The sequence below is a fragment of the Desmodus rotundus genome, chromosome 5 (genome assembly GCF_022682495.2).
Source record: "Desmodus rotundus isolate HL8 chromosome 5, HLdesRot8A.1, whole genome shotgun sequence".
NCBI lineage: Eukaryota > Metazoa > Chordata > Mammalia > Chiroptera > Phyllostomidae > Desmodus > Desmodus rotundus.
The window spans coordinates 88291337-88316993 of NC_071391.1; the positions used below are offsets into that span (position 1 = coordinate 88291337).

The 25657-nt window shown below is 46.0% G+C and overlaps 1 protein-coding gene across 5 annotated transcripts in view; it reads left to right on the plus strand.

Annotated features, from left to right (window-relative positions):
- CEP164 (centrosomal protein 164) overlaps window positions 1-25657 on the plus strand; it is an 83822-nt gene that overhangs the window by 33069 nt on the left and 25096 nt on the right. For all 5 annotated transcript variants that reach the window (XM_053924630.1, XM_053924633.1, XM_053924632.1 and 2 more), the window contains 7 exons: window positions 622-699; window positions 8843-9214; window positions 10181-10261; window positions 12326-12409; window positions 22302-22387; window positions 23358-23525; window positions 24424-24540. In XM_053924630.1, coding sequence (XP_053780605.1) covers window positions 622-699; window positions 8843-9214; window positions 10181-10261; window positions 12326-12409; window positions 22302-22387; window positions 23358-23525; window positions 24424-24540 — 986 coding nt within the window. The remainder of the gene's footprint in view (window positions 1-621; window positions 700-8842; window positions 9215-10180; window positions 10262-12325; window positions 12410-22301; window positions 22388-23357; window positions 23526-24423; window positions 24541-25657) is intronic.

The following is a 25657-nucleotide window of genomic DNA, read 5'->3' on the forward strand; positions in this document are numbered from 1 at the left end:
TATAACATGACAGTTACCATTTTAACCAATTGTAAGTATACACTGTGGAGGGATTAGTTACTTTTACAGTGTTGTGCAGGTGTTACCACAGCCTACTCCCAGAGCTTGCCCTTAATCCCAAACAGACGCCGCGTGCCTGCTGAGCAGCAGCTCCCCATTCTCCCCTGCCCAGCCCTGGTAAACCTCCGGTCCACTTTCTGTCTCTATGAGTTCGCGTATTCTAGATATTTCATATAACTATGATTATACAGTCATTGCCCTTTAATGTGTGGTTTCCTTTGTGTGGCATATGTTTTCAAGATTCATTCACATTGTAGAGTGTATTGGAACCTCATTCCTTTTTATGGCTGAATAATCCTTATTGAATGTATAGACCACATTTTATTTATCCATTTATCTGTTGATAGAAGACAACAACCTGGACTGTTTTCACTTTTTGGCTAACCTCTGTGCAACTTTGAAAATAAGTAAAAATGATTTCCAGCTCGCAGCTCCATTTTTCGCCCAGTCCGTATACCTCTCAGGTCTGACTGAGAAAGTATAACCAACAAAGAGCCTCCTGGCCTTCTCCCTGGGCTGTCCCGTTTCCCAGCTCACCACTCATAATCGTTTTTGTTTCAGAGTGTTGGCAGCTCAAGTGAGCTTCATAAGAACCTGCACCTGGACACTGGGGTGCAGGGAGGCGACTTTGAGTATGAGGTAAGATCCTGAAGCCCCTGTAGGCACGTGCCTTACTTAATCGGTTGTGTACCTCCTTGCTTCTTAAGCCTTTCTCCCCGTGGAATACATATTAGGAAAGAGGACCATTTTATCCCAATTCTGTCCAGGTAGGATTTCTGGGGCCTGGGGAAACATAGAGGGAAAGGACTTTATCCACTTAGTCATTTATCAAATAACCACCATTTGTTGCATGTTTCTTCAAAATAACGTACTTTGCTAGGTGCTATAGGTCATAACATGCCTAAATTAGATGTGATTCCTGCCCTCTAAGAGCTTATAGTCTCATATAAGAGAGACTGAAATAACTGGAGTGCAGAGTAGCATGCAGACAGGCCATGGGAGCAGAGCATTAGAGGTCTCTTGTGTGTTTGGATTGACCAGGAAAGGCTTCATTGAGAACTCTGAGGTGAGTCAAGAAGAACAAAGGGCTGGGCTAGACAAGCAGAGGTGAATGGTGAGAGACAAGTCCAAATGCAGGGCACTGCATAGGCAGGGGCAAGGTGTGGGATGAGTTTGAGGAGGAAGATGAGGCATCTCCTTTGACTGGTGTACAGGACGTATGTGGGAAAGGAATGAGAGAGAACACGGTGGGGGTAGGTTAGGCCGGATCTCGGAGGACCTGTGTGCTAGCTAATAAATTGGGATCAAATTACACAGGCATTGGCAGCCATCAGTGGTTTAAACAGAGTGTAACTTTGTCCAGATTCTGAGCATTTGTTGAATGCTGGCTCTGTAGCAGACCTCTGTGCTAGGCCCTGTGGGAGATCCAAGTATCGCTGAGATATGGGCCTGGGCTGGCCTCGAGGAGTTTATAGTTGGAGAGAGAGAAAGGATGCTAGATAATTGGTATTTAGTAAGTGATCAATAACTGTTGAATAAATGAATATTTAGGGAACTATAAAGCAGGGCAGCATGTACAAGAACTGAGCAGCACAGGTATACTGTTGGAGGAGTCCTGCAGGGGAAGAAATTACTTGTCTAGAGATAGGAAAAACTTAGCGGAAGAGATGACATTTGACCTGGCTCTTTAGGAGTGGGTAAGATTTGGACATGGGGGAAGGATGTAGGAATGTTTTAGGCAAGCAAACAGTTTGAGCAAAGGCATGAGGCCTGAGAAATGCAGAATATGGTTGAGAATAGATTCTGGAAATACCCGTTGCCCCCAACAGTCCTGTTGCTTCTGATCTCTTTGTCCGTGGTCTGTTCTTTACTGCCACCAGAGGTCTCTGTTTGGATTGACTGTTCTTTATAAAAAACAAACTAACAAAACCCCAAACTCATAATATTGTTATTACACCTAAAAATTCCAGTGCAGTTTTGTACTTGAAAAGGAACATTTCCTACTATATGTATTTTGCTGTTCATTTTATTCATTTTTAACAATTAATATTTCGCTCAGGCTGCAGCTCTGCATGTTATGGCCACACAAATGCCCACAACTCCAGAAGGGCTGGGGTTAGGGTGAGTGAGGCATTCACCTCAGGAACAAAACTCAAGGGGGTGCTGAAAATCTCAGTAATCAATATAAGTAGTGTTTCAATGGATGATTTTTTTCTTCCTTTAAAACTTTTAAAATTTTAATTTAATCATTATTTTTTAAAATATATTTTATTGATTATGCTATTACAGTTGTCCCATTTTCCCACCTCATTTTCTGTCTGCCCTGCCCCTCCCTACCTGCACCCCCACCTCCCCTCAGTCCATGTCCATGGCTTGTACATATAAGTTCTTTGGTTTCTACATTTCCTATACTATTCTTAACCTCCCCCTGTCTATTTTCTGCCTACCATTTATGCTTCTTATTCCCTGCACCTTTTCCCCCATTCCTGCCCCCACTCCCCACTGATAACCCTCCATATGATCTCCAGTTCTGTGAGTCTGTTCCTGTTCTAATTGTTTACTTAGTTTGTTTTTGTTTCATTTTTTTTTAGGTTCAGTTGTTGATAGTTGTGAGTTTGTTGTCATTTTACTGTTCATATTTTTGATCATCTTCTTTTTCTTAGATATGTCCCTTTAACATTTCATATAATAAGGGCTTGGTGATGATGAACTTCTTTAACTTGACCTTATCTGGGAAGCACTTTATCTGCCCTTCCATCTAAATGATAGCTTTGCAGGGTAGAGGAATCTTGGATGTAGGTCCCTGACTTTCATGACTTCAGACACTTCCTTCCAGTTCCTTCTTGCCTGTAAAAAAAAAAAAAAAAGTTAATATTTCTCTAAATATTCCCAAAGTATTCACACAACTAGTAAATTATGAGGTCAACAATTCAGATTTCCCCAAACATTTAAATATTGATTGCAAACATAATTAAACTTTTCACAGTCTAATATTGCAAATTCTTTTAAATACTTTAAACACTCTAAAATGAAACAGATCACTCATGTTTTATTAGAATGATCACAAAACTGACCACTAAACAACAGTCCTTGTATCAGGGATTAAAATTTGTTTCCTTATTATCTCTTTATATTATATTATGTCCTTACAATCCCTTATTATGTTCCCGTTGCTTCTAACTCTGATTTCTTGGTCCTCAGCTCACCAGGGTGAGCGTCTCAGGCCGGCTGCGGTTGCAGATGTTGTCTGACAGGCCCTGACTTACAGGGGGTCTTCCCAGGTGACGCAGCTCGAGCCATTGCAGGCCCCTCTTTTACAGTTAGGCTTTGTCTAGTACCTCACAAACTGTCTGTGGCTTTGGCTCTGCACAATCAGATGTGTTTTGATTGTGACTTAGGTACTTACTTCCAAATGTGACATTTTTTCCTGAATGTCCCATCTTTGTCAACAACCTGATCTTTGCCTACTTTTAAACTCTTCCTTCTGAGTGGGACCTGGTCTGTTTGCATTAAATCCAAAACCTTTCGTTGGTTTGCTTCCCTAAAATGACAACTTTGTTTCTTGTCATCTACCATTAAGACCTTAATTACTGAAGGAATCAGTAGCTCAGGTTTTGAGCCTGGAAGGATGACCATGAATAGGGATGGGGTGTCAGGAAGACTGGCCTAACTTTTGGAGAAACAGGGTAGTCTCCACATGACAGAGCAAACTGAGAGTAGAGATTTACCCTATTTGTGTGTATATATTTATGTTTATGTATACATATGGCCCACTGGCTGGAACATAGGAATGGCGTGGGCAAGTTTTGCTGAACAATTGAGAGAATGAATGGATGATTGAATGGGTGGGTCATGCTGGGACAGGAAGGGTATCCTGGCAGGTTGTGCTGTGTTTTTTTCTTCCCTTGGCTTTCCCATGTCCTATGTAGATACTTGGTTCCTGCAACCAGCTGGTGGATTGAAGATCCCAAAGTGGATTGATCATGATAAACTTTGACTTTGGGCTAGTTAATTTTTACCTTACAATGGATTACTAGTGTCAACAAAAAAAAGGGATTTTCTTCTTTGACATGCCCTGGACTTCCAAAGGCTTCCTTTCTGTTGATGATATGCGTCTTTTTGTTTTGTTTTGTTTTTTTGTGAGTGGTCGCTTTTAAACATATTTCATGTAACCTTTTTAATATAAATAGGCCACCCAGTGTGATGGGGTGGAATGTCTGGAGTGGGAGGTGTTAAGTACACCTCCCACAGCTTTTCCAAGCCGGATAGGGCAGGTTAGCGGTGGAGATGAGAGCCAGAAGGGTATGTTTAAGGAGATGAGGCAGCTGCCTCTGCTAGGACCATACCTTTTGAAAATGGCTTTTGCCCCAACCTTAGATCCACTGAGGTGCCCCAGGCTCAGATGAAGAACTTACTTGGGTGTTTGTTCTACCCTGTCTCATTGTCAGCCATCACTGTGCTCGATTCTGTGGGAGGGCAGTAAGATGGCAAGAATGCCTCTTTCTATGTCTCTCTCTCTCCCCCCTCCCCTTGCCCCTCCTCTTCTGCCTTCCACTTAAACCCATTTCTAGTCTATTACAGAATCAAAAGGGATAGGTTCATGCAACAGACACTGAAAATGGGTGTGAGTGAAAGAGGGAGGTCAAAGGGTAGGCGCGCTGGCATTTGGCCTTGTGTTGCTAGTGAAAAACCCATCAGCTGATCAAAGGAGGGGAGGGAGCTGGGCTTAGAAATAACAGGATGATGTCAGTGTGATTGGAAAATGCTAACAACACCAGGGAGAAGTGCAAAGAATTGAGACCAACTAGGTGGGAATGAGATGTGGAAAATATACTGGCCTGATGGTGGGCTTGGTGGGGTCTCCCCTGAACAGGACCTGGGCATCGCTGCCTTTGTGCTCTGGGCTGGGGGAGGATTGTAACACTGGGGGCCTCATGGCTTTTTGAGAGTATGTTAAACACGAAGTAGTCCTTTCAGACACTCTCCTACACCACCCTCTGCATGCAGATGGCAAGGTCTTCTTTGAAAAAGCAGCAGAAGTTTGCCTTGAGATATCCCCGGACCTGGGCTGTGACAGGAGACAAAGGGGTCTGGCTGCAGAGGAGTTGAGAGCAGAGTTGTGCCAAGGGTGCAGTCCCCTGCCCTTGCCTGTGTACTCTCAGAACAGACACTGGGGCCTGGCGCTTGTGTCCTGGAGGGGACTGAAGGTCATGATCAGGAGCAGGGCCGGTGAGAGCAGAGGAGTATGTCATCTGGCCATCTGATGGGTTTTCTGCACGCTCATCTCATTCACCCGTTTGTGGGGAATCTAGCACAAATGTCTAGTCTCCCTCTGCAGTTCTTCCCCTCAGATGTGCCCCTTGCCTCTGGGTGTCATGTCGTGCAGTTGTCACGGACGCAGAGAGTGCAAACTCACGTACTGTGTTAGCCATGTCGTAATATTTTAGTATTCAGGTACACAGGAAGGACAAGCTCTGTTGTGGGAAAATTTTGTTTTGAAGAATTTAAACTTGAGAGTGGCTAACCCTGCATTCTCGTAGTCTGGCTGTGTTCCCTCATGCACAGCAACGTGAATCTCTTCCTGTGTCTGGTGTCCTCTGGTTTTTGATAGGTTACTTGTTTTTCCATCATCTTGAATATTAATAGTTAACATTTGTTTAGCTATTTTTTATTTAATCAGTATAACAAATATATATAGTTAATTCCTGCATAATCTCATAAAATAAATATTACATCTCCCTTTTCTAGAGTCAGAACCCCTGTGTTTGCACGACACACTCATTTGTCTATTTATTCATGCAGCAGCAGTGTTGGTCTCCAGGTCTCTCGTCCTCAGTTTCCTTCCCTTCAGAGTGGTTGTGAGAGGGCTTACTCAAGTGGAAGCTGTTCCTTCCGCAGCATAGCAAATGTCTGTAGAGTTTTTACAGTTTATTTTTGGAAATTCAGTCAAGCATTTACTGAGAATTTATTATGTGCCAGGCAGTGAGGATAATAGGGGGCTGATCTGGTGAGGAAAACACACAAGGAAATCAGCAATTATAATACAGTCATTGTTATGAAAGAGGATGGGGAAGGCTGATCTCAGGACCACTGCCCCGGGATCAAAGAGGGCTTCCTGAAAGCCGTGAGGAGGGGAGGGGAGGGGGTGAGGGAAAGATTTAAGAATGTGTATGGCAAAGTAGCAAAAAAGCCTGGTATTTATTCTCTGGCAGGAAGAGGGGATGTGTGCAGGGAGCGGCTGGGGATGACTCATGAGCAGCAGGCAAGGGCTGGACCATGTGAGGAGATGGGAACTTTGTCCTGAAAGCCATGGGTGCTGTTTGTAGTCTGACACCTCCTCTGTCCCCTAATCCACAGTCTGCTGCCTTTATTTAATCATGAGGTCAGGATAGCTGGGTGGATTGGTCTTGTTTTTTGCTTTTGTTTCAATCCTCACGGGAGGACATTTTTTCATTGCTTTTAGAGAGAGAGGAAGGGAGAAAAAGAAACATTGATGTGAGAGAGAAACATCGATTGGTTGCTTCTCGCATGTGCTCAGACCAGGGATTGAACTTGCAACCTAGATATGCGCCCTGACTGGGTGTCGAACCCGCAACCTTTCGTTTATGGGATGACGCTCCAACCAACTGAGCCACACTGGTCAGGGCTGGTTCTACTTTTGATGAGTGAAGCAGTGTGGCTGGCCAGACACCCCCCCTTACCCTGAGAAACTCCCACTTCCTTCATGGAGTCTTTGGAGACCCCCCACTGGTTACTGAGGTCCTGCCAGGTGCTGGCCACTATTGGGGACATTGAGATGAGGAGGCCTGCCTCACCAGGAAGAGCCTTGTCTTGATGAGGAGCTCATCCTGCCCCCTTCTGTCAGCTCAGTGATCATGGCAGATTTCTCCCAGGCTACAGGTTAGGGATGTTGGGAGGATGGGCAACACTGGAAGGTGCCCTGTCTTTGTGCTTTTCTGCCTGGGACAGGCTTGAAGCTGGTGACAGCATCACCACTGTGTCCAGTGCTCTTTGTTTTGGCCAGTAAAGGCTCATAACCAGGGCCCTCTGTGACATTTCAGTTTTTTCCATATTCATCTGAATTCCTTGAGGGCAAGATCTGTGCCTTGGTCATATTTTGGTCACCAGGGTGGTGTTCGGCACGTCAAAGGTCTCAGTGAATGAAGGTGTGGGTCTCATCATATTACATTAGTTAATATTTATGGAACACTTAATGCCAGGCACAGTTCTCAGTTCTTTGACTCACTAAATGAGTATTAACTTATTTAATCTTCCCAATAACCCTGTGAGGTAGGCCTTACTTTATCCCTGTATTTTAGAGGAAGAAACTGAGGCACAGAAAAGTTAAGTAATTTGCGTAATGTGGAGCCAAGATTTGCACGTAAGCAGTCTGTCTCTAAAGCTGAGCTCTGCACTTCTCTGCTCTCCTGCCTCTCCTCGGGTTGTCGGAATGCTTGAGCTGGCTTGTCAAGTAGGCTGCCAGACCTGCAGGCAGATAGATGCTCATGTCTTTGGATTTAGCAGGTCCTTTCACAGATAGCATCAGTGAGTGCTGTGTTTGGGGCTGCTCTTAGGACCTTAGGACTCTGATCAGCAGGCTCCTTGTTGGAGTGTCCCAGGGTAGGGAATCGGGAAGTCTCAAAAGGCCCTGCTCAGAAGTTTTTCACACTAGCCGCTCAAGTGTTAGCATCAATGTTTTCTGGGAGGAAGGCTTCTGTGCCTGAGCTCAGGAGAGATCCCTGGCTGCCTTTCCAAGGGGGAGGGGTTCTTTATTTTTTAAAAATTTTGGCCAGCTCTAAAGATTTTCCCTAGTCTTTAAAGTGAGATTTGTGTGTGACAAACAGGGTGCGTCAGTTGTGGAGGTTCACTGTCCACATCTCCTTTCAAGAGACCCTGGGAAAAGGCCCTTAGCAGATTGACAACTGCTGCATCTTTGCGCCACTGTGGCTCATGAAAAGGTGTTGCTTGTTGGTGGAGTGGATGGAGTACAGCATGCCCTAGAGCAGGGCCATTTCCGCCTGGCGTGGGACCCCCCTCGGGGCCTGCCAGACATTTCTCTGAACTGTGCTGTGGCCCAAGACTCCTCCTACTCAAACTCCCTCTGTCGCTTTCTCCAGTCGCAGGTCTGAGACCTGTGCTCTGAAGGCTTTCCTACCCACTTTTTCCTTCATAAGCATTTCCACCTAATCCCATCTTGGCACCTGCTTCTCAGGACATGGCGGATGTCCGACAGAGGCCCTGCCTCCAGGGCTGCTCACATGCATAGGAGAGCTCTAGGGAGAGAGCTGCACGTATTGCTATTGAAGAAGGGCATCCTCCAGATGCCCTTCTGCCTTTCCCTGCTGCCTTTTAAAATGGAAAATAGAAATTCTAAACTTTGGTACTTTTCTCTCATGTGGTTCTCTGTCGTCATCATTGTAAATAAATACTGACTTTTGAGTCTGCAATCCTATGATTGTCTGTTGGGGCTGGAGTGAGACAGATTTATTACTCAAGGATGTGATAGGTGGTAATGGACTTGTACAGTCCAGTGCAGTGTTTTTCAAGCCATCAGTGGATGAGAGTCAGGTTGGGTTTCTCTAAATCTCCCTGAAGTTCAGATTTAGTAGGTCTGGGGTGGAGCCAGTAATCTGTTTTAAAAAGCTTTTGGGTGCTTGCTAGCAATTGGTGTCAGAACTAGAGCCTGTAGGAGTCAAGGAATACCTGCTCTGTCCTACAGCAAGTCTGAATTCTTTGTATTCATTCCTGACGTCTTCTTTTGGCATGATGTGCTGCTCCCCAGGAGTCTCCAAGAACAAGCAAGCAAGAGGAGAAGGATGTCTCTCTTGGATCCGATGCTGCCTGTCCCGCTGCTCCCCGCAAGCTCATCAGCCCGGGTGCAGACGGCAGTCTGACCAGTGCAGTCGGCAGAGGGCAGCAGGGGAGAGGGGCAAGCACTTGGCTCCCGGGGATAGAAAAGAATCAGAAGAGTGATCCTGTGGTGTCCAAGAGTCTGGTGGACCCCGGGGGCAATCAGCCTGCCAAATCCAATAAAAAATATGCACCAGAGGACCCGGTGTCTGCAGGAGAGGAAGGTTTCAGGAAGGAAGAGGCAGCAAAGGAGCCGAAGAAGGAGGCTGCTGTCCCAAAAGAGAGCAGCTCAGACGCCAGTGAAGTAAGTCACTTTGTCCCACAGGTAGTTGTTGGCTGTGACCCTCTGCTGCTCTCTGAAGCCCTGTGCACATTTCTGTACCAGATCTTTATTCCTGAGGCAGGAGCTTCATTTGCAGGCCCGTGGTTCACTGTCAGCAGCAGGCAGAAACCTTAATGGTGATAAATATGCCCAGAGTCAGCTGGGGGCGAAATCCTGACTGAAACTCCAAACCTACTGGCTGAAGAAATCAGAGCAGAAATTTCCTTTTCCAATGGAACCCTTCTGGGATATTCATGCTCTTCTGTTGTTCTACTTACTTCCTCTTCCCATTTCCTGCCTCCCCCTTCTACTTTTTGACTTCATTTCAGGGTTAGTCTTGGTTGCAGCAATCTGAGTTCCTGTAGAGAGAGAACATTGAGGGGGCTTGGGGGACAATTGGGAGTTCCTGCCCCAGCCCTGGGCAGTTAGGTTATAAGATGGCTCCTCATTGTTTTCTACCTGGGCAATGACCCAAATGGATAGAAGTAGGACCCAGTGGGGAGAGCCTTTGCCATTTTTGATTTTTCAGCCCTTAGTCCTGCTCCTCCAGGTAGATGGTGAGGGAATTAATTTATTTAACTACTTCCTGGAAAAGGTACTCTCATTTTGGTTTTTATTTTTCAGGATAGCATCAAAGTTCCCTCCTGCCAACTCTGTAGCCATCCTCACTGCACTTCACTTAGCTCTCCTCACGCATGTTGACCTGAATCAGAGTGTGGGTGTCTATATTCACCTGGGCAGCCCAACCCGAGAGGGTTGGGGGCTGCTGCCTGTGTCCAGAGAGAAAGGGAGGGTTCGCAGGCCTCTTTCAGGTTTTCTAGAAGAGGCGGATTTTGGTTTGGGCTCAGCCCTGTGTTGGCTTCATGGCCTGAACAGACTTCCCTGGCTGGTGATCATGACCTTCTGTGCTTGGTTCTGGGTAACTTTTCTGTGGATCTCTTTACCCAGGAGCCAGAGATCAGTGAACACATGAAGGAACTACAGCTCTCCTACTCCGCTGCTTCCGACCCCAAGTCCTTCCTTGGCCTGGTGAGTCTGAAATGAGAGGCAGCAGAGTGGAGGTAAAAAGCATGGATTTGTGGGTCATTGTGCTTAAGGAGTTTGCCTAGCATCAAGCAGCTTGTAAGTGGGGAAGTCAGGATTCAAACTTAGGTCTTGTCTAACTCCAGTCCTTAGCTTATTAACTAAGGCTAACAATACCTACTTTCTAGGTTTGTTATGAAAATGAAGTGGGGTAAAGTATGCAAAACATTAGCATATAAACGTGAAATAAATGTAGCTGTTACTACTATTACTGCTCTGTGAGATCATGTGAGATCATTGTCTCTGGGCTCTTGTAGGAACATTGCATGAATGTAGGAGGTTAGAGATTGTGTGTGTGTGTGTGTGTGTGTGTTGTGGCAGGGGAGGGATCACTAAGCTATGGTGAGGACCAGTCCTCAGGCCCTGGTCAGAAGGGGTGCTGTGGTTTCATTTCCAAAGTTAAGACTTTGTCCTGGAATGCCAACATCCATGTTTTTTTTTTTGTCCCAGACCTTCAACCCAGCCTGCTGCATCCTGGCTTCATTTGCCAGGTTTGTATCTAAGAGAGGTCGTTCGGGATACTTTTTGGCAGAGCATTACCTCTAGGAACCATGTCCCATCTGTTTGGAGGAGGCAGATCAAAGGGAATGGATTAGTCGAAGAGGGTCAGGGATGAGTAATAATGATACAAGGGACTGAATAGATATTAGGAGTCTGTGTGCTCTTGCCCTTACTGAGCTGTGGGCTTAGGAGGCAGATGGCAGCTGCATTAAGTGGAGTAGAACTGAAACTGAGAGGAAAATGTCACCAAAAAAGAAAACCCATAAGCAAGGAAGGGAAGGCAAAAAGTCATTGTTGGCAAAAACTGTCGTGAAGAATAGCCATGTCGCAGAACATTGAAAACCGGGGCTCTGACCCTTGTTTTAGGAAAAGGAGTCACCGGAGAAATGTGCCCATCAGTTTTTTTCTTTTCTGTGAGGGGGTGGAGGAAGCAGTGGGCAGCCGGACCAGAACTTGGCTGGGTATCCCACCATTTTTCAGGGCTGTGACAACTGTCCTAGTAGCATGTTGCCAGGTAGCAATTCTTCCCTTTGCCCAGCAGGGTCTTGGGTGTGGGGGCGGCAGCCTGGTTATGTGGCAGCCAAAGGGCAGCGGAAAGCTGGCACCTGTGTGGGCATGTGCTGCCTGTCCCAAAGAGAAGCCCGTGGAGGAAGTGCTGCTGATTAATTCCCCTTGTTCCGAGGGGCATCTATATGGGAAGGAGAAAGAATAAGCTGGGAGGAGGCTACCAACCCTGTTCCAAGCTGCCCACAGGTCTTCTGGGCACTTTGGCCTCCCTCCTGCTGCCCTGGTTGGGGGACAGCTGGAAAGTGACATGCTCTGCAGCATGTGCCATGCAAAGAGCTTGGGCTTTGGGTCTGTCCAGGACACATCTGCTTGCCGCCCCATTGTCTGTCAGGTGTGTAACCTTGGGGAAATGACATAGGCCCTCAGACCTGCTTTGTCCATTGGGAGATGAAGATAAGAGTATTAGTCTAACAGTTACTTTTTCTATAATTTTATAATGAAACAATTTAAACATGGAAAAAATATAAGAATTTTACAGTGACTACCCACATACTTACTGCCTAGAGTCTACAGTGAACGTTTTAACATACTTGCTTTATTACATGTCTTTCCATCTAGTCATGGTGTTATTTTGAAGATTAAAATAATTAGATATCACCCTGGCTGGTGTGGCTCAGTGGATTGAGTGCCGGCCTATGAACTGAAGGGTTGCTGGTTCAATTCCTGGTCAGGGCACATGCCTGGGTTGCAGGCCAGATGCCTGGTTGGGGGTGTGCAAGAGGCAACCAGTTAATGTTTCTCTCCCTCTCTTTCTCCCTCCCTTCCCCTCTCTCTAAAAATAAATAAAATCTTAAAAAAATAAAATAAGTAGATATTGAAATATTTAGTGCAGTGCCTGGCATATAGGATATACCTTTCTGGAAGGTTGGTGGTGGAGGAGAGGCTCTGGTGGATGCTAACTGTATGAAGGAGAGTTAATCTTCTCACCTCCACTGTCTCTAGAACTTTGGTTCTCGCAGCCGAATGTCAGAGCACCTGCTGGATGTTGACATGCTTTCCCCGGTGCTAGATGGAACCCATGGGGAGGTGAGTCTCTGGATGGTGGGCTTGGGTCTCACTTTTTTTTTTTTTTTTTTTTATTGTTATTCAATTACAGTTGTATGCCTTTTCTCCCCATCCCTCCACCCCACCCCAGCTGAACCCACCTCCCTCCCCCCTCTCCACCCTCCCCCTTGGTTTTGTCCATGTGTCCTTTATAGTAGTTCCTGTAATCCCCTCTACCCACTGTCCCCGCCCCCACCCCCCACCCCCGCCCTGGCTATTGTTAGATTGTTCTTAACTTCAATGACTCTGGTTATATTTTGTTTGCTTTTTCCTTCTATTGCTTATGTTCCAGTTAAAGGTGAGATCATATGGTATTTGTCCCTCACTTCCTGGCTTATTTCACTTAGCATAATGCTCTCCAGTTTCATCCCTGCTGTTGCAAAGGGTATAAGCTCCTTCCTTCTCTCTGCTGCGTAGAATTCCATTGTGTAAATATACCATAGTTTTTGGATCCACTCGTTTGCTGATGGGCACTTAGGTTGCTTCCAGTACTTGGCTATTGTAAATTGTGCTGCTATGAACATTGGGGTGCACAGATTCTTTTGGATTGGTGTTTCAGTGTTCTTAGGGTATAATCCCAGCAGAGGAATTACTGGGTCAAAGGGCAGTTCCATTTTTAGTTTTCTGAGGAAATTCCATAGTGTTTTCCACAATGGCCTCACCAGTCTGCATTCCCACCAACAGTGCACTAGGGTTCCCTTTTCTCCACATCCTCTCCAACATTTGTTTGTGGATTTCTTTATGTTGGCCATTCTGACTGGTGTGAGATGATACCTCATTGTGGTTTTAATTTGCATCTCTCTGATGGCTAGTGATGCTGAGCATCTTTTCATATGTCTCTGGGCCCTGTGTATGTCTTCCTTGGAGAAGTGTCTGTTCAAGTCCTTTGCCCATTTTTTAATTGGGTTGTTTGTCTTCCTGGAGTGGAGTTGTGTGAGTTCTTTATATATTTTGGAGATCAGGCCCTTGTCTGAGGTATCATTGGCAAATATGTTTTCCCATACTGTTGGTTCTCTTTGTAATTTGGTGCTGTTTTCTTTAGCCCTGCAGAAGCTTTTTATTTTGATGAGGTCCCATTTGTTTATTCTTTCCTTTATGTCCCTTGCTTTAGGGGATGTGTCTGTGAGGATGTTGCTGCGTGGAATGTCTGAGATTTTCCTGCCAATGTTTTCCTCAAGGACTTTTATGGTGTTACGACTTATATTTAAGTCTTTTATCCATCTTGAGTTTATTTTCGAGTATGGCGTAAGTTGGTGATCGAGTTTCATTTTTTTGCACGCAGCTGTCCAGATCTCCCAACACCATCTGTTGAAGAGGCTGTTTTTGCTCCATTTTATGCTCCTGCCTCCTTTGTCAAATATTAATTGATCGTATAGACTTGAGTTTATTTCTGGGCTCTCTATTCTGTTCCATTGGTCTATGTGCCTGTTTTTATGCCAGTACCAGGCTGTTTTGATTACAGTGGCCTTGTAATACAGTTTGATATCAGGTATTGTGATCCCTCCTGCTTTGTTCTTCTTTCTCAAAATTGCTGCTGCTATTCGAGGTCGTTTATGGTTCCATATGAATTTCTGCAATGTTTGTTCTATATCTGTGAAATATGTCATGGGTACTCTAATAGGGATTGCATTGAATCTATAAATTGCTTTGGGTAGTATGGCCATTTTGATGATGTTAATTCTTCCAATCCATGAACATGGTACATGCTTCCATTTGTTTGTATCTTCCTTAATTTCTTTCTTCAGTGTTGTGTAGTTTTCTGAGTACAGGTCTTTTACCTCCTTGGTTAGGTTTATTCCTAGGTACTTTATTTTTCTTGTTGCTATATCGAATGGGATTTTTTTCCTGATTTCTGTTTCTGCAGTTTCGTTGTTGGTGTACAGGAATGCCGTTGATTTCTGGGTATTGACTCTGTATCCAGCTATTTTGCCAAATTCATTTATTAGGTCGAGTAGTTTTTGAGTGGAGTCTATAGGGTTTTCCATGTACACTATCATGTCGTCTGCAAACAGTGACAGTTTCATTTCCTCCTTTCCAATTTGGATGCCTTTTATTGCTTTTTCTTGTCTGATTGCTGTGGCTAGGACTTCCAATACTATGTTGAATAGGAGTGGTGAGAGAGGGCATCCTTGTCTAGTTCCTGATCTTAGTGGGAAAGCTCTAAGTTTTTGTCCATTGAGTGTGATGTTGGCTGTAGGTCTCTCATATATGGCCTTAATTATGTTGAGGACTGCTCCCTTTATTCCCACTTTGCTGAGTGTTTTTATCAGAAATGGGTGCTGTATCTTATCGAACGCTTTTTCCGCATCTATTGATATGATCATGTGATTTTTGTCTTTGCTGTTGTTGATGTGATGTATTATGTTTATTGATTTGCAAATATTGTACCATCCTTGCATCCCTGGGATGAATCCCACTTGGTCATGGTGGATGATCTTTTTAATATATTGCTGGATGCGGTTTGCTAATATTTTGTTGAGAATTTTAGCGTCTATGTTCATCAGCGATATTGGCCTGAAGTTTTCTTTCTTCGTTGTGTCTTTATCTGGTTTTGGGATTAGGATGATGTTGGCTTCATAAAAAGAGTTTGGGAGTCTTCCATCAGTTTGGATTTTTTCGAATAGTCTGTGAAGGATAGGGGTTAGTTTTTCCTTAAATGCTTTGTAGAAATCTCCTGTGAAGCCATCTGGTCCAGGGCTTTTGTGTGATGGGAGTTTCTTGATGACTGCTTCAATTTCCTTTGCTGATATCGGTCTGTTCAGGTTTTCTGCTTCTTCTTCAGTCAGTTTTGGAAGATTATATTTTTCTAGAAATGTGTCCATTTCATCTAGGTTTTCAAATTTCTTAGCATACAGGTCTTCATAGTAATTTCTTACGATCCTTTGTATTTCTGTGCTATCAGTTGTAATCTCTCCACTTTCATTTCTAATTCTGTTTATTTGGATCCTCTCTCTTTTCTTCTTGATAAGCCTACTTAAAGGCTTGTCGATTTTGTTTATCTTTTCAAAGAACCAGCTTCTGGATTCATTGATCCTTACAATTGTGCTTTTAGTCTCTATGTCATTTAGTTCTGCTCTGATCTTGGTTATTTCCTTCCTTCTGCTTGCTCTGGGCTGTCTTTGTTGTTGTTCCTCCAGTTCTTGTAGGCACAGGGTTAGGTTGTTTGTTTGAACTGTTTCTAACTTCTTAAGGTAGGCCTGTATTGCTATGAACTTCCCTGTCAGGACTGCCTTTGCTGTGTCCCATAGGTTTTGGGTTGTTGTGAGTTCGTTTTCATTTGTTTCCAGGAAGTTTTTGATTTCTTCCCTAATCTCGTTCTTGACCCATTCATTGTTTAATAGCATGCTATTCAGTCTCCATGTTTTTGAGTGTTTTGGGTTTTTACCCTTGGGGTTGGTTTCTAGTTTCAGACCCTTGTGGTCAGAGAAGATGCTTGATATGATTTCAATTTTCTTGAATTTGTTGAGGCTTGCTTTGTGTCCTATCATGTGGTCTATCTTTGAAAAAGTTCCATGGACACTTGAAAAGAATGTGTATTTTGCTTCTTTGGGATGAAAAGCTCTGTATGTATCAGTTAAGTCCATTTCCTCTAGGGTATTGTTAAGTGACACAATATCTTTGTTGATCTTTTGTTTGGAAGACCTGTCCATTTTTGATAGTGGGGTGTTAAAATCCCCTACTATAATTGTGTTGCTGTCAATATCTTTCTTGAAATCCTCCAAGATTTTCTTTATGTATTTGGGTGCTCCTATGTTGGGTGCATATATATTTATAATGTTTATGTCTTCTTGGTGGATTCTTCCTTTGAGTATTATGAAGTGACCTTCTGGATCTCTCTTTATGGCCCTTCTTTGGAAGTCTATTTTGTCTGATATGAGTATTGCTACCCCTGCTTTTTTTTCCTGTCCGTTTGCTTGGAAAATTTGTTTCCAGCCCTTCACTTTCAGTCTGTGTAAGTCTTTTGTCCTGAGATGGGTTTCTTGTAGGCAGCATATGTGTGGGTCATGTTTTCTTATCCATTCAGCTGTTCTATGTCTTTTGATTGGAGCATTTAATCCATTTACGTTTAAGGTTATTATCGATAGGTAGTTATTCATTGCCATTATTTCCTACCTGTGTTCCTCTGTCTTTCTCTTTTCCTTCCTTTCCTTAAAGCAGTCCCTTTAGCATCTCTTGCAGAACTGGTTTGGTGGAGCTGTATTCTTTTAGACTTCTTTTGTCTGGGAAACTCTTTATTTGGCCTTCTATCTTAATTGAGAGCCTTGCTGGGTAAAGTAGTCTTGGTTGCAGGCCTCTGGTTCTCAGTACTTGGAATATTTTTTGCCATTCTCTTCTGGCTTGGAGCGTTTCCATTGAGAAGTCAGTTGCTAACCTTATTGGGGCTCCCTTGTATGTTACTTCCTTTTTCTCCCTTGCTGCCTTTAAGATTCTCTCTTTGTCTTGGAAATTTGCCATTTTAATTATGATGTGTCTTGCAGTGGGTCTCTTTGGGTTCCTCTTGCTTGGGACTCTCTGTGATTCCTGGATTTGGGTGATTTTTTCTCTCCTCAGATTAGGGAAATTTTCCATCATTACTTTTTCAAACAGGTTTTCTATCCCTTGCTCTTCTTCTTCTCCTTCTGGTATTCCTATTATACGGATATTGTTACGTTTCATGTTGTCCTGCATTTCCCTTATTGCCTCTTCATTCTTTCTGAGCCTCTTTTCCTTTTCTTGCTCCTTCTGGGTGTTTTTTTCTACTTTATCCTCCAGCTCGCTGATCCGATCCTCTGCTTCATCAAGTCTGCTTTTCATTCCTTCTACTGTGTTCTTCAATTCAGAAATTGTATTCTTCATTTCCTCTTGGCTCTTGTTGATATTTTCTATTTCCTTTTTCATGTTGATATAGTTTGCAGTGAGTTCATTGTAGTTTCCTTGTAGTTTCTGGTAGTTCTCTTTGAGCTCAGAGAGCTCAGTGAGCTTCCTGATGACCATTGCTTTGAACTCAGTATCTGATAGTTGAGTTGCCTCTTTCTCGGTTAGTATTCTTTCTGAGGCTTCCTCCTTTCCTTTCATTTGGGAATTGTTTCTTTGTCTTCCCATTGTTTATGAGGCTCTTCTTGTTGGCCTCTGCTTCTTAAATTGCTTTGTTCTGACTCCCTGGATTTATGATATGAACTTCTATGGTAGAATGCCAATGGGATTCGATGGTGCTGTCTCCTTACTCTCCTATGCTCACTGGTCTTGAGCTGACGTTTATGTGTTTAACACGGTCTAACTCTAGTCTTTTCAGCACTCCAGGTTTTGTTGTCTCACCGTCAGATCTTTCAGTGTCCTCTATCTTTGGTCTCTAATCTTCGTATATGCTGGAGTACTGTTGGCTGTTCGCTCTGCTCCTCAGATCAGCTAGGTATTTCCCTGGCGCTGAGGGGAAGTGGATTCCGCTCCCACCTATGTTGCCGCCATCTTCAGAGAGGCTACAGTGCACAGTGCTCGGCTTCTTTGGGGCACACTATTCGGGATTCTGGGCCGGATGCTTTCAGAACTTGCAGGAGTCCTTGAAGGCAGTGGCTCTCAACTTAGACTGCGCCCCAGAATCACCGGTGGAGCTTTTAAAAAATGAGGCTGCTTCTGGGTCTCACTTTTTATTTTATTTAGTTATTTTAAAATTATTTTTATTTTTTATTATTTATTTATTTTACTGTTGTTCAAGTACAGTTTTCTGCCTTTCCCCCCCACCTCTCCCCACCATCCCAGCCCTCCCCACCTCCCTGTCCTGTTTCCACCCCACCCTGGGGTCTCACTTTTTAGGATAACCCAGAGCTGAGTCTTGCCTGTCCCAGGATGCACTTACAGGAGTTTCCTCCCTTCTCATTTATTAAGGCATGGCCCCGACTTTGCCTGTGATGGAGCTTCTGACCATTCCTACTCTGTTGCTGCTATGAATTAAGGCATTCCCCTCCCCTCCATCATATTTATCTGCTTATCCACTCATTTAGCAACTGAGGGTTGACCATTTGCTCATGTGTAAAGCACTGTGTAGATTGTGGATTTCAACCCGGCCCATGTAACGTTTGCAGCCTTATGCTCAGCTTACCCCCTGGGCACCAGCTGTGCCCAGTGCTCTCCATTCCCTGGGCACCTCACCTTCTTGACTCTCTGCCTGCTGTGGTCCTTCCCCTTTTGTCCAGGGAGCCCCACCTCTGACATCACCTCTTCCCTTTGGTCCCCTTAGCGCTTCTTTTGTTTTATGGTTCTTTGTCTTCCTGCCAGATAGAAGCTATGTGTGGGCATGGGTAATGTCTGACCCAGAGTGGGTGTAAGGATGACTCAGACACAGATCCTGTTCTTAAGGAGCCGTGTTATGAGAAGAAAGTGGAGTAAGGAATGTACAACTTCATCATGTAAACATTAAATAAACTTAGCTGTTATTACTAATACTGCTGTGTGAATTGCCCGTGAATGAGATCATTGCCTATGGGCTTTTGCAGGAACATTGAATGAATCTGGCAGATTAGAGACTACGGGTATGTGTGTGTGCCTTTATGGGACACAAGCCACAGTGAAGACCAGTTCCCAGGCTCTGGTCAGGAAAGGTGCTGTGGTTTCATTTCCAAAGCTAAGATCATTTTTTTCTCCTCTGAGTTTGTGAAACTTTTTTCTCTCTATGAGAGAAGAGAGATTCTGGCATGCAGTCTCTGCAAGTTTGAGGGAGCATTTGGTTTGGGTGGCACAAACAAGGTGTTTAATGTGAATTAAGTCTGGATGCCCTTCGTGAAGTGAGTGCTGGAAACAGGATAGAGCTGTGCGACCAGGTGCATTTGAGCCTGACATGATCCTCCCAGCTCTGGCTAACGAGTCTTCCTGGGCCACTGCCCAGCCACCAGGTCCCTGCTGCACACTGGTCATCCTCATTTGTGGCACTGGAGGGATACAAAGGCACAAACAAGGGCAGGTGGGATTAGTCAGGAAGGGTGTAGAGCAGGTGAATTGTGGGGCACCTATGGCAGTAGGTAAGTGGGGAAGATACTGAGTTGGCTGACTGTGCAGGGTGTATTTCCATTGCTCTGGCTCCAAAACCTGGCCAGTATCAGAACACACAGGTGCTTTCAAACAGACAGATTTCTACACCCGTCCTACAACCTCATGAGGCTAGCAGCCTCTTTTTGAGTCGTGGCACTTGGTATTATATAAAATATCGCAGGGCCTGGCTTGGATATGGCTCTCAGGAGGCACTCGCTGCAGCAGTCAGCTCTGGCAGAGGAAGCCTAAGCTGTGTCTCATGACCAGCGTATTGGGGTGTGGAGGAGTTCTGGATTCTCAGGTTGGCTGACCATGTAGAGCCCTTTGGCGGTCTCTGTCTCTAGCTCTCTCTTGCCTTCAGGGCCTGGAGGAGCTGAGCAGGGAGGTAGAGCTGGAGGACCAAGCAGCAGCCTCATTGTGGGACAGTTGGAGCCATCGGTGCAGTCTCCTTGTCTTTCCCGTGGGCTCCTGTCCATGGTCTGTGTCTCTGGATCTCTCCCAGGCCAAGGCCAGTGCAGAGGCTTAGAACTGAGTGCAATGAGTTTTTGTTCACTTAAATTATATATAGCTTAATTGAGATGTATAACTAACATATAATAAATGACATTTAAAGTGTATTGTTTGATAAGTTTTACCATGTGTATACACCTTTCAAAACATCACCAGTCAAGATAATGATTATGATCAGTTATAAACATGATGAATTTTATAATAAATTACAAAAGTGACCATAGAATTATTTCAAATAATATAGATGGTCAAAGTCACCTACAGCTTTACTCCCACAGGTGGGGACTATTAACAGTTTGCATTAACATTTTGAGTGTGCCTTTCCAGAAATTCTTCTGTGGACATGTAAGGGTATGTTTACTTTCTGTTTGTTTATCGTTTTTCTTCCCACAAAAATTGGGACTGTGCCATAGAAACTTCTCGGCAATGTGGTCTTTAGATTGGAGAACAGACCCTCATTTTTGAGTGAGTTCAGATCTCCCTTGCTCTTGCAGTTGGTTGCAGAGCATTCTGCTTTATGGCTGCGCTGTGGGTTCTTTAACTGGGGTCGTACACAAAACCAAACCGCGAAGCTGAGGTAAGGGTGGGAAAATGGTGTCCTTAGCAGTCATAGGCCAGGGGCTGAGGATGTGCTTGCTGTCTCCCCTTTCTGAAGATGATTTCTGTCTGGTTCCTTTGATTCCTCTTCTGGGGATCTAGTAGAAGTCTACTCATGGGCTCTCTGTCTGGGCACTTTCTCAAGGTACCTCCTTTTCTCCAGTAGGGGTCTCTGGCAGAAACATAGAAGATGAAACAAGAAGGAAACAGACATTGTCTGCCGCTAGTTCTTTCTGACACAGTGCTCGGTCTCCAAATTTTTGTTATGATTACCTTACTTTTTAGTTTGTTAAATAGATTGGCCTGTGTGGTTTTTTTCCTTGAGAAATGAGAGAGGGAGCTATTTACTGAGCTTGGTGTGATTTGTAGGGAAGGCAAGTTGTGAGTTGAACACGGGAAGCGAAGAGCTGGGGCGTGAGGAGGACTGCATGCCCCAGCTATTGTCTGTGGGCTCTGCCCGGTCTGATGGGATTAGGGCTGGCAGCGCTGGCAGGGCGCCCTTCTGCTGTGGGCATCAGGAGGTACTCAAAGTGCCATTTCTATTTTTAATATAATTTGGGGGAGCTGGCTTTTTAATGCAGGCCCTTCCCTTCCTCGCCCATCCAGATGGCAGAGTTGGCCACAGCTGCTGGGGTTAAGGCTGCCACTGGAGAGGTGTGGGAGAGTGTGGGCCCAGGGCTAGGGGACCCCACTGGGGAAGATGGAGTGAGTTGTCTCCTGCCCCACTGCTCCTGTTAACTCTTGTGTCCTGGAACCGACGGGGCTCCTGCCAGTGTGACAGAAGGAGTGCAGGTCCTGGAATGGGGACTGGCACTGGCAAGGCTGCTTGTTTGTTTGTTCATTTGTTTGTCTTCGGCGTGGGGAGGGAGAAAGTGTGAGGAGGGAGCTAAGGTTTGTGGCCTTGTCTTTGGGCCCAGTGTCAGTCTGGTTGAAGCTCCACCCCTGCGGGAACAGAGGGTGGAGGCCAGGCCGGCTGCACCACTACACTCCCGTGGTCCCAGCCCTGAAGAAAATATTTGAGCTTATCAAGAATAGTCCTCTTTTTCACCAAATTTGCTCAGATTCCCAAGCTTTAAAGTGAGATTTGTTGTTTGCTTTGTTTTTTGGATGGATGGTGTAATCTTTGGCAGGGAGGGGGCATCGTTGTCCACTGATGGGAGCTGGGAAGCTAGGGGAACTCAGAATGAAGCAGAGGGGCACCCTGTCTTTCTCAGGTACTCAGATGGTGCCCCTTTTGTTTGGAGCATAGCACTGTCTTATTTCACCAGTTCTCCACCCCTCCAGGATCCTTCCTCTTCATTGTACTTGTCTGCTGCGCCCAGTGCAGCCCACTTCACTTTAGCATCTTCGTGCATCACTTGCACTGAGGTCTGGGGCCTCTGTGGTTGCGGGGTGTCTGTGGATATCTCTTTCTCTTTGTAGCTGGCAGTGAAGGCTTCCAACTGCAGGGGGCAGAATTTGCTTTTTCTTGTGTGTTTTCCTTCAGCCTCTGTCTTCTGCTTCAGCGTGCAGTGGCTGCGGTGTCTGACCTGCCCTCCCTAAGCCAGCAAGACTGGCCCTGGGAGCAGCTGTGAGCCCAGGGGCTTAGCCAGAGCCCCAGGAGGCCTTTTGTTCAGTTGACAGACCACTGCTTCTGTATCCTGAGTGTCCCTCAACCACTGAAGAGCCACCTCCCAGTGCTTCCTCCCATGAGTCAGGTGAAGGACTGAGAAGCCCAAATACAGACTCCTCCAATATACACTTTCCACTTCTGCTGTGCCTGCAGGCCCAGAGTTTGGGTAGAGAAGACAAGGACAACAGCCAGCTCAGCGAAGACGAGCTACAGAGCAAGCAGTCCAAGGGCTCGGAGAGGTACAGTGTGTGGGAGGCCACCCTCCGCGGCACTGGGTATGCCTGCACTTGGGCAGGATTCCTGGCTTTGGTCAGCGTGGCTCAGTGTGCTCCTGCCTAATGACAGACGTGGATGACTTCTTAGAAAGTCCGTGGGAGCGCGTGCGTGTGCACACACTCACACCTCCTCATTCTGCACCAAGACAGGAATGTGACAGCTGCCGGGTGCCTTTAGTGGGGCTTTGTGCACATAGCACTGCTGTGGGCCAGGGCTCTGTCCTTGTCACTGCTTGGATTAACCTGTGTGTGCCTGGTCATGGACCAGCGCTGGAGCAGCCTGCGAGAGATCTGGAGGAGTCATGCTACAGGGTTGATTCTGCAACGCAGAGCTCTGACCAGGGCCCTGCCGCATCAGAACTGGCTGTGACCAACTGTGTGTGTGTGTGTGTGTGTGTGTGTGTGTGTGTGTGTTTGGGAGGGGGCATCCATTTTCTCAGGCCTGAGCCCCTATAAGAGAAGGGCTGCCACCCTAGGAGGGGAAGGGAGGTATTCATTTTACTTTTTGGACCTTGAAAGGCTATCAGAATTCATACTTAAGGCTACATCTTCATGCATTTTCTATAGTCTGACCACTTGAATCAGACTTTCCTTTTTCTCCCTAACTTCTGCTCAGTTCTTCCATCCCTCCCTGGGTCCAGTGATGGTGAACTCTGGGAATGGACACACTGAGAGTGTGTCCAGCTCTCACTCCTGGAACAAGCATATACAGCACGGGGGCCAGGGAAGGCTGAGTCTGGTCCAGGTGAAGGAAGTACTCAGTAGGGAGTCTCTCCTTCCTGCTCTTCTAGCTGCTTTGCCCTCCCTGCCTCTCCCGGACTGGGGCCCAGCCTGGAAGGAGGAACAGACCTAGGTCCATATACTGCACTCCCCAATTCTCTTCCTCCTCTCTAAATGGAGGGGGCCTGACTGCTGCTCTGGCTGGTCTGACCAGGTCATCTCCTTTACTTCTGCATGGGGAGCGACTCAAGAGTCCCCTTCACAGCCAGACCACTGAAAAAGGGCCTCTGCAGGCCCCTGATGGGCAGCCTGAGTGGAATGGGGCAGAGGAACCTGGGGAGGTCTCTGCAGGCAGCTCCATCCCGCCTGATTCCCTGCAAAGGTAAGTGAATGGCAGTGGCCCTGTCTTGTGTGTAGTCATGTGTTCTGGGGGTGGAGAGGGACAGTAGGGGGTGGGAAGGCCTGGAGAAGTGGGGAGAGCTGGGGCAGGTTTGCAGCTGAGGCAGCAGTAACAGGTCTCAGGTTTCTGCTGAGTGTCCCACATGACCTGGAGAGTAAGGATATTGGTCTCTTCTGAGTTTTCAGTACACAGCTAAATTGGGATATGTAGTCTGATTAGGGCAGCTTAGGATATCTTGAATGAGGTTTGGTCTGTTCTCACCCAACTACCTCCCTTCCAGGGGCTGGAGCAGAGACTCCTGTTACTGGGCTGTGCTGGTCTTGCACTGGGGCCATTTTTCCTAGTGTCTGTCCACCAGCCCCTTCTCACCCAGTAGTCATCCAACCTCTAGTCGTTCAGCAAACCCCTGTGGAGCTCTGTTGTGTGCTAGAGGGAGCTGCCTAGCCCCAGGCTTTCCTGTGGCCAGTGGAGAGGACCTTTGCACACTTGCCTGGTTCAGATCCTGGTATATATTTGCTAGTTCTGTTCTGGTAAGAGAAAAGCTGGTCTTAGAGCTCATCCAGTTGGAATGAGTCACTGGGAGAAGTTGAGTGGCATCAATGTTCAGTCATCAGCATCTGTTGAACACCTGCGGTGTGCAGAACTTCTCCTTGGGTCCCGTAACCATTCAGCCTCACACATGGGCCGTGAGTGTCTGTTCTTCATTCTGAACAGCTTGGGAAGAGGCAGGGAGCACAGTGAGATGTAAGACCTGAGGTAGGGAAACTGTTGGGGCTCCTTCCCCTGTTCCCATCACAGCTCTTTGACCCCAAATGGGATGCGACAGGAGCCTCTTGCACTTCACTGGATTTTACACATTTGCTTCCTTACTGCTATCAAGGGAGGAGATCCCAGGTCCACCTGCTGCCTACAGGAGGGGCAAGGAGCAGTGCTCCCAGGCTGAGGAGCCCAAGGAGAAGGTGGCGGTCAGCCCTACCCCGCCAGTCTCTCCTGAGATGTAAGGGCCAGTTTTAACGTGTCTATCCCTGTGCTTCGTTGCATATGGGTGGCTTTAGTTCCCATCCACTCTTGGATGGTAGGGACAGGATACTCTGGTCCCAGCCAAGTGGGCGGAGTGGGGGGATAGTGGGTGTACCCTTGGTTCTGTGAATAGCCGTCACTAGTCCCAAGGCTCCCCTTGTCAGGACCTGGGGTACAAGGGTGGAAGTGAGGGAGTACCTCCTGAGTCATTAGCAGAAACTGGTAAATCATGTTCTCCCGTCTACCAAGCGCTATTTTTCTCTTTCTTGAAAAAAAGTTATATGTCTTAATTGAGGGAAAATGTCAGCTCAAAGAAAAACCCCAAAAAGTTTTATTGAAATATCTTTATGCCCAACCAAAAGTACCCAAATCTTACTTGTACAAGTCGGTGAATGCTTACATGTGTACACACCATGTAACCACCATGTAGGTCAGACAGGGAATGTTTCTGTCCCCCGAGAGCCTCCTCATGCCCCTTGACTCTTAACACGCCCACCCCAGGGCACCACTGTTTTGGTTTTTGTCCTGTAGGTTCTTTTTTCCCAGCTTCCCAACTTTATGAACATGGAATTAGATGGTATGCAGTATATATCGTTTGTGCCTCGGTTTGCAGTTCACCATGTGGTGGCATGAAGCACTTCTGACACTTAGAAATCACTTAGTTTTGCCTATTTTCACCTTCCTCTATCTCGCCATGCCTACAGGTGAGGAAACTGAGGCTCAGATAGGTGAAGGGATCTGCCCAAGGTCACATTGCTGGTCAGTTGCAGAATTAGGACTTAGACTGTAGTCAGTGGGGTGATAGACTTCTGACGTTTAGTGTGCAGCCACTGTGCCTTTTCTCTACAAGGAGAGGGACGGGGGCTAGGGCTGTACCAATTTTCCTGTCTGTGAACCAGGTAGTACAAAAGAATTAAGAGTCCTCAGGATTCGGGCCGACTGTTGAGCACAGACATGTTCGTCCAGTGATTGCTACAGAAACTGTCACTGAGAGCTGGCAAGGCACATGAACTCATGATCTCATGTTTTCACCATGGGCTACAGGAGGGCTGGTGAGGGGTAGCCCTGTTTTTCAGGTGGTGATGTGTCCTACA